Genomic DNA, 12,574 nt, shown 5'->3' on the forward strand with positions numbered 1-12,574 from the left:
CCTCCCACAGATTCATCTCTCATTTTCTATCATGACCATCCAATGACTTGGTCAATACCTTTGACCTGAGCTCCAGTCTTGCAACACTTGCATAGACATAGGAATTTACTCACGTGAGTAGTGTCTTTGGTTGCAGTAAGACAATTCATCAGATGTAAATCTCTTGGGATTGCTGGCTTTACTTTGTTAAGGTGAAGCAGGAGGTTAAAATAACTTTGTTCCTGACAGTTTCACAAGGAACTGTACAGTGGCAAGGAGAAGAAAAGAACCAAGCATTTGACAGATTCCTTAAAAGAATGACTTAATTTTTAAAAGACACATTGAAAATGCTAACGGAAATATAGAACCAATCTTTGCCCTGCTTCCTCTCCACGGTGCAAACAGAAGTTGCCCATGTTGTGAAAGAGAATTTTAGAAAATTAAAACGAGTATTTCAAACTAACACATTCTTCCCTGTCATACACTGTGCCAAACTGTGCATTATCAGACTTCTGCTGTGCCACTTCGAATGATTCATGAAACACATGACATTATGGTACCTCACGATGCACATCCTGCTGGGATTAGTGGCACTGTAACAGCTCTGAGACTGAGGAACACCATGTTCTGTGCATATGGCACCCTGAATTCACAGGTCTCAGGACTGCAATGCATCTTGAAAAACCCAGACCCGCAAACCTGGTCTCACAGGGGAGATGTGAGTCAAGACATCAAATTCTGGTTCTGTCTATACATAACCTCCTTCCAAATGGGAATATGTATATACTGAAAAATGAGTGATGCACTAGAAAACCAACAGCCATTTCAGAGTGCTGCGTTATGGTTCTGGAGGATTTGTGGGACAGCATTTCTATGGGTTTGAGGACAAAGGTTTTGTGCCACTAGCAGCACAGGTGTCTGCTAGCTGTAAGAAAAGTGTGTGTGGGGGGTTGTAGGTTTTGTGTTTTGGTTTTTTTAAAATATATATAGGTTTTCTGTCTGGGTTTCTTAACTGCATTAGCCTAATACCACAGTGTGAGAGCTTTCTGCAAACGGGAGCGATGAGAAATAAAATCAGTGGATGTCAGCAGTGGAAGCACTCTCCTAAATCCCTGCCAGAACCACATGACTCTCCTCTCAACTTCCTCTGCTTTTCACAATCTTTCAGGATCATCCTTCTCAATTAAAAGACCAAGTCAGGATCCAGCTTATACTGTTTTAAACTATTTGACAGAAAGTCTCTGCTCAAAAGGCAGACAATTATATGCTCATAATTCATGAACAGAATTATCCACTAATCCTAAGTAACACTGTTCTTCATGATTTTCACTTGAAAATTAAGTATATAAAGCACCAAAGAAGCAAATTTAAAAGGAAAAAAAGAACAATTCTTTTTCTGCTTAGAACAACACGATGTATTACCAATGTATTACTTAGCTGTGACTAAAACACTTAAAGCATTTAAAAGTAAAGAGGTTTTGTTTCCAGCAATGTTTGGGATGATCTATTAGATGATAAACAAGCACTAAAGCTATGTGCTGCACATGACAGACCAGGCTGGAGAAGACATCATATCTACTTGTTTTCCTCTTCGAAAACAGATGCATGACTTCAAGCCCAATGTCTATATAAAAGAAGTCTTTGAGTTCAGTAGGAGGTTTGCTGTATGAAAAATAGGAAATAGGACATTAGCAGCCTCCAGGACCCCAAGGAACGAAGCAGTTTCAACTTCCACATGAGTCCATGGAAATGATGGCTGGCTGGGTGACATGCAGGATCAGGGTTAAAAGTTGTGCAAACAACTAGAGCCTATTTTCATACCCCAGAAAATCAGCAGGATGCACGTCGTGAGTAACACACTTCACCAGCAGCAAGTACTCACAGAAATGCTCCCAACTCATTCCATTTAGGCAGTCATAAAATGAAACAATAAAAACACATCAAAATTTGCATGAGAATCGATGAACATTTGAAGACAGTTTCAGCTTGCACACATAACCTTTCCACCATCACAGCAATGAATAACATGATGTGTTTTGCAACTACCCACCTAAAATTTATATTGCACTGGAATAAATGTCTTGTAAAGAGTCAATTACAAATTGCTTTGGTCTATTTGTAGCTGAATTTATCACTAAAATACAGAAGAATTATCAAGAAACCTGACAGAAGTTTAAAATTGCCAAAAAGAATGTGCATTTGCTTACAATACATTTTATTTGTGTATGGCATTATGACTTCAAAGAATACTCTTAGTGATTATAAATAAATGCTTTATTTCATCAAATTGGTGCAATCTTACCTTCATCCCATTAAAATAACTTTGAAAAGAGTTTGATCCTGTCGTTCTCATTTCCTAGCTGTATGTAGAGCTTTATATTTTATGACAAATTGAAATATTACAATCAAACCATCCAAAAACTAATAGAACTCAAGAAAATAACAGAGAGACTGGCTAATCAATAACATTCCAAGTTAGACATGGCACATCAGCTCCACTGTCTAACTGAGAATATTACTTGAAAATGAAAAATCCTTCCCGACAACTAGAGAACAAAGATGAAATGTTAGTAGAAATAACAAGAAAAAAGGAAATAAACCCAACAAATCATTGTATTCAAAACAGTAATCAGTCACTTTCAAAGGGTGTTGTCTCTTCACTCTATTTCAGAATTTCTATTCCAAGTTTTGACACATCTCCAATAACACAAAAACATTATCTCCTTTGTTAGAGCAAAGGAAAAGGAGAGAGTCTATACAGCTGCTGGTCCTACACAGCTTGTTCATGCCACATTACACTGGTTGGTTCTCAAACTGCTGCACGGAGTTTCTGAAACAACGTCAGAGCATGGAAAGTCTTGAGGTGGTTTCTACTCTTTTTGATAATGATATGATATTTACAACAACAAACAAACTCCTGACTTAGCTTCACCTCCATTTGCATAACCACCAGAATCTACTCGGTTCGGATCGTTCAGTTCTTCAAACAGTCCTGTCTCAATGATTTCTTCCTGCCAGGGTATAGGGACAGCACCCGTCGCAAACTTTTTGAAGAACTTCTTATCTTTGTCGTCAAAATCAATTCCTCGTACTTCAGAGAAGTCAGCAATGTCTGCAACATCTTTGGCATAGACAACTGATGGATCTGGCACAAATGGAGGGTCGACAAGGTTTGCCTCTAGCCTGTGGAAATTTATTGTTTTGAAGAACTTATGTTTTCTTGGGTCATCATCTGCATTTCTGCAATAAAGCACAAGTTGGTTAATCAGTATGACCATCAGAGAGATACAGGTGTGTGTTTTGTACACGGGAGGACTTTAAAATTATCATTTATATTACAGATTTATATATCTCATGCAACACAATTTTGTGTTTCCTAGCCAAAGAATGCTGCATTGCACAATGCAGCCAAAGCTGAGAAGCAGAAAACATTCTGCTGCCATTACTCACTCCTCCCCCTCTGGGGGTGTCTCTGCGGGCGAGCTGCGGTGCGCGCCGCGGTGCCGTGCCTGGCTGGGCACTGGGACACCCACCCAGAGGTGCCTTCACCGCAACGGAACGCGGCACAGGGAGTGTGGGGCTGACTGCCAGCAGGGTACATTCAATGACTGGCTCCGTGGTAGCTAGGAAAAAATATCTATCCTATATTCTAGGATGAGAATATCTATGCAGCTCTAGATCGGGGTACGTTGGGATAACACTCCTAGAGACTGACAAATGACATTGTTGGTCTTCTTTTAATTCAAAGCAGCTATTCATTTACATCATAAAATTCATGTCACTCAAACACTCCTTTCAGTGAGCCTGCTCATTCAAAATTACTACTCTTGAAAATGAACAAAGACTTTTATAGGCAAGAGACTAACAAACTATGACACAAGTGCCATGAGGAGAGGCTGAGGGAGCTGGGGGTGTTCAGCCTGGAGAAGAGGAGGCTCAGGGGAGACCTTCTCACCCTCTGCAACTCCCTGACAGGAGGTTGGAGTCAGGTGGGGGTTGGTCTCTTCTCCCAGGCAACAGCAGCAGGACAAGAGGGCACAGACTCAAGCTCTGCCAGGGGAGGGTTAGGTTGGATATTAGGGAGAGATTTTTCTCCAGAGAGAGTGCTCAGGCATTGGAATGTGCTGCCCAGGGAGGTGGTGGATTCACCATCCCTGGAGGTTTTCAAGCTGAGACTGGATGTGGCACTTAGTGCCATGGGCTAGTGACCACAGTAGGGTTGGACTCAATGGTCTTTGAGGTCTCTTCCAACCAGGTTGATTCTATGATTAACAAAGTGTGTGTGTCACTGGCACAAACACAATCCTTTATTCCTACTGTTAAAACCCAATAATAAAAACCAGAAAGGAGTAAATCACTGCAAATACTTCGGTTAAATACATCTCATGAAAAACACCTGCAGACCTCAGGGAGAACTTTAGCTGGAAAAGAAACAGTGAATTGTTTCATTGTGGACCCATAGAGATACTTGCAGGATATTCAGATAAGAATCATCTGAGCCTCAAGTGTGTGCTCACTGAAGCATGACCAAGGACCACAGCTTTTGACCTGTGCTGTGGAATCAAGGCGTGCGGTCCGAGCTCTGAATTCTAGCGAAAGGAGGAGCAGAGAGGAGCACTGCATTTCCCACACTTATGCATTCTTTTTTGAATGTGTTTATGGATGTGCTGCTTCTGAAAATGGTAATATAGCAAAGCCAAATTTGTCTGGGTTTTGGACTCAGCAAAGGGTAGTTCCTAACACCTTGCTTTTTGCTTTTCTCACTTCCTTACAAAATCGGATACTTAGCAAAGTATAAGCCCTCATGTATTTCTAGACAATGTTCTATGAACAAAATGTAATACAAACCTTTTGCAAGTGTTTTTACCTTTGCAGGTGCAGAAGCACCATAAGGAAATAGGAGATTTGTGTGGCTATGGATAAATCTTCATTTTTAAAGGCCACATGAACACAACTGTGAATGTACAGATTAAGCCAACAAGGATCATGACCTCTGCATATACAGTCTTGCAAAATCTCCTGACTTACCTAGCTAGTGATGGCCAAGTACTTGAGCAGCCTGACATTTATTTACACTCACTGTCAGCCTGAAGTGCATTAGAGTAGCTGTTCAAATCCACTAGTGTCCTGGCACACTGGTGGGCTAGTAGTGCTGGCAATTCTACACACAAAAATTTCCCTTGATCTGTAACATAAACCAAAAAGCACTAGAACCAGGTGAAGGCTCCAAAATGGATTGCTGCAGTGTTTCTCCTCCTGAAACCATAAGAAGTTTAGAAATGTAAAGCTACATGAATGCCATCTACTGGAACTGAGGCATCTTCCAACTAGCTGGAGATGAACTTAAGCTCTTCCTGTGTGAACTGTATTTTTACATAACTTAAATAGAAAAAAAACAAATGAACTCATGAAGTTGGTCTATTTTGCATTCTTCCATCTAGAAAAAAAATTGTTTAAAAATTACTTTACAGGTTTGGGATGTGAGATGTCAATCCCAAAAAGCTCGTGGAGAAAAAGGGTTACATATTTCTTGAGTTAGCTAGTGAAATTGAGCCTTCAGTAGAGGAGTGTTTTAAAAGGTCAGGTGTACAAAGTAAAGCTGTCTTTGAGCAGCTTTAACTTATGCAACAGGCACTTACAGAGATAACCAAAGCTCTTGTTGTTCTTGGTAGAATTACAGTGCTAATCTTTACATAAGGATGAGCTGTCCTGAATAGTATTGTCCTGTTTAAGAGGTACATGCAGGTTTTTATTCTGTATCATGCCCAAGCAGGGGATATATCCTCATTGTTGTCCTTCTCTACCTATTTCACATGAGAGTAAGGATATCTTCAACAGCAGCAAATTAAAAACAGTATGTGCAATTACCTTTCTGGGTACATTTCTCCCATTGCTGAGAAGTAATGGAACAATAAGCAGACAGTATGTTTGCAAATTATTCCCTTGGCAAAGGGGATGTGGTTACAATAAGCGAATTGTCTGTTGCTGGTCTTGCTTCAGACTTGCTGAATGAACTTGACCAAGTCACTCACAATCCTTAAATTTCATTTTCCCTTACTCTGAAAGCTGTTTACTTCACAAAATGCTATACATGTCTCAGAGTGCGTGGACTTAAAATTGTTGGAAATCTTTTTGTGTCAAATTTAATTTTAAATTGTTTAAAACATATTCAAATTATGTAGATTTTGTATTAAACGTACTCAATGTATTGTTGAAAATAACTTTTTTTTCTGCCACCTTGCATAGCTGTTGAGAAAATTCATCAGGCAAAGAGAGTAGCTGTCTTCAGCTACCACTAGAATAATAAGAATATGCACATTAATGATACATTACCTTTCATTAGGGTTAATTCTTTCAGACAAATGCTTGCCTGACATTTTGAAAAACTGTTCCACATTGTTATGAAAGATAAATTTAGAAGACTATCAATGCATTTTCAAAAAGCTCCTTTGTCTGTTCTACCTTTAGCCTGGAAAAGCACCCAGTGCATGTATTTGTATTCACAGATGATTCAGATCCTGGTGTGTTCTAAACCTAGGTACTATCAGTTTCCTATTTTTTTTACATTTTGATTAGATTTCTTTTATTTTTGTCTATACTGCAAATGTGGATCCAAAATCTGTCTCACTAGAAGTGCACTGAATGATTTATATATATATGTGCACACACATGTACCAGAGGGATCAGAGAGATTCCACGTTAAACATTTCAAGGTTTAGCTGTGCAATTTTCTTCTTATTGGACAGTTACTTGAAATTGCTAAGTCAGGGAGACATCCATCAGTCATCATCGACCCAAAGCCACTATGAAGTCCCCCAAAATGTTTTGATTAGAGGAATTTGTGCCAAATATTCTTCTCCTCCTTTGCCTCCCTGGGATGAGTCAGGAAGACCAGAGCCTCTTGCGAGAGTTTTTTAAAGCACACGAGTTAAACAGAAGGGTTAAGGTCTCCTCACACAGCCTTGCAAGTCAGATATCTGCAGGGAAGAGAATCCACACTACAGATTTGGATTTCTGCCCACATCATTCCAGTAAGTGATGCAGCCCAAGATCCTGCACTCAGTCTGCACTAGCATGGATGCAGGGATCTACTGGAATACCCTTTAGCTTGAGGAAATGCAATGAAAATGGGTTGCCCCCTTCTCCCAAAATGATAGAGTGTCTGACACAGAAAATAACAAGAAGGGATCTCCTATGAGTTGCCTGAGGTGAGGCTGGAAAATCACACTATTGCAACACAATTCCTTATATCCATACTATCTTTGAAACTTTCCAGCTCTTTCTTCCTAGAAGTGAGAGAGAAAATTCAGTGCTCTGTAGAAAGTGAAGATCTAACCCATTTTGTGCAATATGTAAAATAATGATATCATTTGCAGCTTTAATCTTTATTTCACTGAGCTTGAGAGGGCATTACCTGCTTCCTAAACGGTCCTCTTTTTTCTTAGCCAAAAACAGTCTGCAAATATCTTTGGCTTCCTCTGTGAAGCTGGCATGTTCGAATTTCACCTCATCTTCCAGAGTTCTTCTTTTAACCTCATCCTTATTGACCTTCTCTTTGTAATCCTTGAACGGTGTTCGCCCAGCTACCATCTCATAAATACTGCAGCCCATAGCAAACCAGTCCACAGGATAGCTGTAGTCTTCCTCCTTCAGGATTTCTGGAGCCATGTAACCATTTGTCCCAGCCTGTCGCAAACAGACAGACAGATTTACTGTACAATGCCAGTAATGAAATGCATACAGTTAAACAGACGAGTCTGCAATTCTTCCACATAGTAATACTACTCATACCTCGTGGATCTAGAAAGGGTGAGGTGTGTAACTCTTTTAGCACTTGGACTATGTCTGTCTTTAAACATCTTGGCATATGGAAAAACTGTCTCAAATATGCTTTTTCAAGGTGAAATATCTGTGCAACTTCTACCTAAAAGTGGTTTGGTTTCAAATTCACATCTGGGTTGCTTTCTTCTTCCATATTATTTATTTTTCCTGTTGAAGACCGTGTCCTGATCTTTGTCCTGAAAACACAAGTAGCAATCAATTTGAAAGGATTCAAAACAGGACAAAAATCAGGGAAAAGAATCACTGATTCCCTCCCTGTTCCATGTTTATAACTGGTCCAACACAGGGGTCTGCTGCCAATGAGAAAATTCTCCTCGAGCTGGTGGCTGAGCTGCACGAGGAAGTTCTCACCCACCTCCCTCTTGCTTTCTGGGCGGAAGTTCTACGATCAAGAGCCAAGAAAAACTTTGAAAACCATTTTAAGAAAGTAAACTGATGAAAATTGTAATTCATCAATTACATGCATTTGGGTGAAAGGAGTAGTTCAGGTTTCCTGAGTTCCCCAGAGCAGGCTGGGCACGTTCCCCTCGGGGGAGCAGCTCCTGCTGCCTCTCTCCCCTGGGAGCAGGTTCACCTTGCAGGGAAGTGAGGAGGCTTAGCTGCTCCACATGCTTTCTGCCCACTGTTACATGACTGAGGATGGGAGATTTTGACCAGAACAGCATTCCCCCAGCTGACCCAACACTTACTGCTGCAGCTGATGCTGCATCTTATGTATTTACCAGACTCAGCTCACAGTGATAACTGTCAGAAGTTGCTTGAACCTCTCCTGTCTTGTAGAAATACTGGGCCTGATGTATTACAAGCATTACAACTTACAGTGAAAAACTGTTTGTGCAAAACCCCACTAAAGGTTATTCAAGACAGTCATTACTGGTATCAGAATATAAATAGTGACAGAGATTTACTCCCAAGCCAAATTGTCAGAGAAAGGTAACTAAAACTAGAGCTCATTTGGGCAAGTTGTATTTATAAAAAAGCACAGCTCAATAAATGAATTATATCTTATGGGATTGGGGTAACTCCTCTAATGTTTGCAAATTTAGTCACAGTATTTCCAAGTCATGTCTCCCTATAAACTTTAGCTGGTGTCACTACATGTTCTAACATGCACTCTGCTGTAAACCATGTATGCAAGAGGGAACATCTTAGCATCAATTACAACAGAAGCCTAATGGACAGTAAATTAAATCCAGTTTGTTTCCCTCTTTGTATTTTTTTTACTTTTAGGGATATAGAGCAAAATCCTCCATTTGGTTGAAAACCAGAAATGAGATTAGAAGAACAGAAATGTCAGCCAGGCTGAAGCAAAAGAAAAGGTTAAAAGTGAACTGTTGCCTCCCTCCCTGAAGCCACAGACGTACGAAGGAGCTGTACAGGCACTGCAGCAGCTGACATCATCCCACAGGCAATTTGTACTGCTTACATTGCATTCCTCTACATACAAGTTATTATCGAGAGGTCCCCTGACAGTGTTCCATTTTTAGGTATGATTACTGCTCTGTTCAGAGAAGGGGACAAGTGCTCAAACACAGACCACTCCTCCCAGATCCATCTGGCCTCAGATCATCATGAAACCTGGAAGGGAGTGGAGGGGTTGAAAGAAGAAGATAAATTTTGGTACAAAAGTATGCACATGGAGCTCATTGTGGGTTAGTGAACACAGACTCTAAATAGGCTTCTGCAATATTTTTTGTCTTCTTTTTTCCCCCCCCCCCCTTCCTTCTGGGAAGCAATAAACATTTTTACCAAGATGAAGCCAGGGCACTAATGCCTTGAAGAACTGATGAGTCATATTATCATCAAAATGTACCCTGGCAGCAGAGTATGGTCTTTCTGATAAGACATTACTTTGCTGCAACTTAGCATCATCATACAGGACCTGGATACATCTGACATGGAGAAGTCAGAATTCTACTGTCACCACCATGTCTCAAGGCAGTCCCTTTCAGAATGCCTCTTTTTCCTTTCACTTGTGTTCTTTCTTCTGTAGACTTTGTTTTTCAAAGGAAATATTTGCCAAGTAACTTCAGTCTCTTCCATGTGCATTTTCCACATGCTCTTCGGTAGGACACACCATTCTAGAAACACCATCAAAGAACACTGTGCTTTGACATGGTGCTCATGTTTCTCAAGCACAGAGAAACCAAGGCCATAATCACAGACCAAAAAGATTGCAACTGAATAGAAAACAGAGATGGACCAAACCCAGCCTCCCTTGGGACTGAAGCGACAGGCTGTGCATGAGCTTAACTGGGAATGGGAACTAAGCTGCAAAATTCTAAAGCAGTAGCACTGACATCTTTTGAGCTGTTACTGAGTTGACCCAGCTCAATCTGAGGAAGTCTAGAAACATATCATTCCTCAGATAATGCCAAACCATTTCAATTGAGAATTTCGTGACAGCTGGTTTTCTCATGGAATTTCATCAAAACTTGAGTCTAATCTTAAAGGAAATCTCTCCCAATCCTGAAGCTTTCCTACTATTCACAAGAAAGGTCAGGTTGAGAAGCAGGAATCTAAGATTAATCTCCTAACCCCTGAGACTCAAAACCTACTCACACATTACTATTTTGTAGCAGAAACAAACACATTTCTCAAGATACTTAAAGGGGAAGGAACACAAAACAAGCAGGGGGAACAAATACATAAATCTCTGCTATCTTTATCAAAACAGAAATTTGAAGAAAAGAAGAAAAGAGCTTAGATTTTAGTCTTTTCTGCTTATTTCTACATGTGTGTAGCTTTGGCAAAACCATTTGGGAAGAAAAAAGCTAAAGCCAAAAGCATTTGCTGTATTAGGGAACACAAGAAGTAATTATTCAGCCTCTGGAACTGGAATAACATACATCTTTCAAATGAAGATTTATTTCTGGCTTTGGGGAGTAGATAGCATTAGAGGGAAGCTAAAACCTGACATCCCTACAGGAATCATTAAGGAGAACAAGATGTCAAAAATCAGATCATCTTTCAAGGAAAAGAGATCCTATGGCAACAGAAAAGGCAGCCTCAATGACTCAGGAGAGGTTTATCTAAGTAGGTAAAGCAGAAGCTTTGTGAAGGGAGTTCTTAAACTCTCACTAGCAGCAGTGAGATTTGAGCAGGAAAAAATAAGGTATTAGGTGGAAAATGTGATTCCCAATGCAAAAGTGAATTAATGAGGTAAGTTACTCTCAGCAGTCCAAGGAGTATACTGCAAATTATACTGAAGTGTAAAAAGGAAAAGAAAAAGAAAAGGACAGAAAGCAAAAGGGTTAAAAACTACCACAAAAGGTAAATCATTATTTTTGAGAAGGGGTCTATTCCCCATGGGCTGCTCTTGAGCATTTAGTTTGGTTAGAATGATCTGACTGTGCCTCAGAACGGATACCCCTGAGTATGGGGTGAGTATGTCTATCACACCAAAAATCACTAGCTGTGTATGATTTTGCTCTTGTTTTGATTCAATGCAATCTGTAAGTAAATTCAGAAGCTGTTTATTAACTGAAACCCACTTTTTCTTACTAGATCTTATTTTACCTGGGTAAATCTCACTCTTTTAATGGAAACAGGGAAAATAAACACCCATACTCAGAGTTAACTCTTTTTTTGTCAGCTCTACACTACTGGAATGTCCACTGGGTTTTGCCTAAGACCAAGTGCATTATTTTCTTTTTTTCCATAGAGTTCCTGGTAAGACAAGGAACCATTTGAACATATGTGTTGACTGCTCAAGTGACCTTACAGAGACACACACACATGGTATTACACCTTCACTGTCCTGGAAGCATCTAATGGGACATATAAACCAAACAGAACAAAGAATGTTATGTTACCCCAACTATTTACAGAGACAAGGCAGAAATCATATGCCAACCTTTTGAAGGGTAGTCAGTGCCACACCTGCTAGTTTTCACTTGGTCTCTATATAATACTGGCTTTGGTGATGATGAGCAGGATGATTACCCTCATATACTGTTCAAAAATATAAAAACAGTCATTAAATTTCAGCCAATTAATTTTTAATTGACTTGCTTTTGAGAAGGGTTCACAGATCTATTTCTCCCTTTATTTCACTATCTTGAAAAAAACCCCAAACTACAATTTTTCAAGAATCCTCTAAAATGTGATGACCAAATGTTGCCCTTGGATACATTAGGGAAGGAGTTCTGTTACTTTGAGTGTGGTTTGACAGGGCACAGTAGAAATGACTCATCTGAAAGTATACAAATGTTTCTTTTGTGAAATGTGATCCTGCATAAATTTTTAAAAGGTCACATCATTATAATCTTTTAGTAATACAAGATGCCATCCTGAGAAACACTAAGTGCACTGGGTTCCCAGTGCAGTCAATGGGCACTTGGCACACCACAGCTCCGAGCAGGACGAGGCCCACAGTGCACTCACACATCCCATTCACACTGCTGCATCCCAGCAGGCACAAACAGAACTCTCTGGAGCTTTCATCAGCACAGAAACAGGCAAATGAGGAGAAAATGAGATTTAGAGCTCTCTACCTTTTCCCACAGATCTCTGCAAAACAAACTCAATTGGTATCACAAACCAAACAGTAAAGCAAATCAGAATGTCTATCTTTTGTTTGCCATGGCACAAGAACTGTTGAACAGAGGAAAAAAAACAAGCTGAGTTTAGCTCTATCAGCTGTTTCCTGGGGCTCAGTCCTTCCTTCCTCCAAGGGGTGCCACTGCCTGCTTTGTTCTCTTGTCCAGCTGTTCCTCCACTCCTTCAGCAATGGCCTTAACAGACCCTGCAG

General features: G+C 40.1%; 1 protein-coding gene across 1 annotated transcript in view; it reads right to left on the minus strand.

Moving 5' to 3' along the window:
* Positions 1-2,876: 2,876 nt before the first annotated feature.
* GRK7 (G protein-coupled receptor kinase 7) overlaps positions 2,877-12,574 on the minus strand; it is a 22,329-nt gene continuing 12,631 nt past the window's right edge. The window contains exons 3-4 of the mRNA XM_009080059.1: positions 7,394-7,665; positions 2,877-3,219 (exon numbers count right to left, since the gene is read on the minus strand). Of these exons, the coding sequence (XP_009078307.1) occupies positions 2,877-3,219; positions 7,394-7,665 (615 nt within the window). The remainder of the gene's footprint in view (positions 3,220-7,393; positions 7,666-12,574) is intronic.

Source organism: Acanthisitta chloris, unplaced genomic scaffold (assembly GCF_000695815.1).
Source record: "Acanthisitta chloris isolate BGI_N310 unplaced genomic scaffold, ASM69581v1 scaffold4268, whole genome shotgun sequence".
NCBI classification, from domain to species: Eukaryota; Metazoa; Chordata; class Aves; order Passeriformes; family Acanthisittidae; genus Acanthisitta; species Acanthisitta chloris.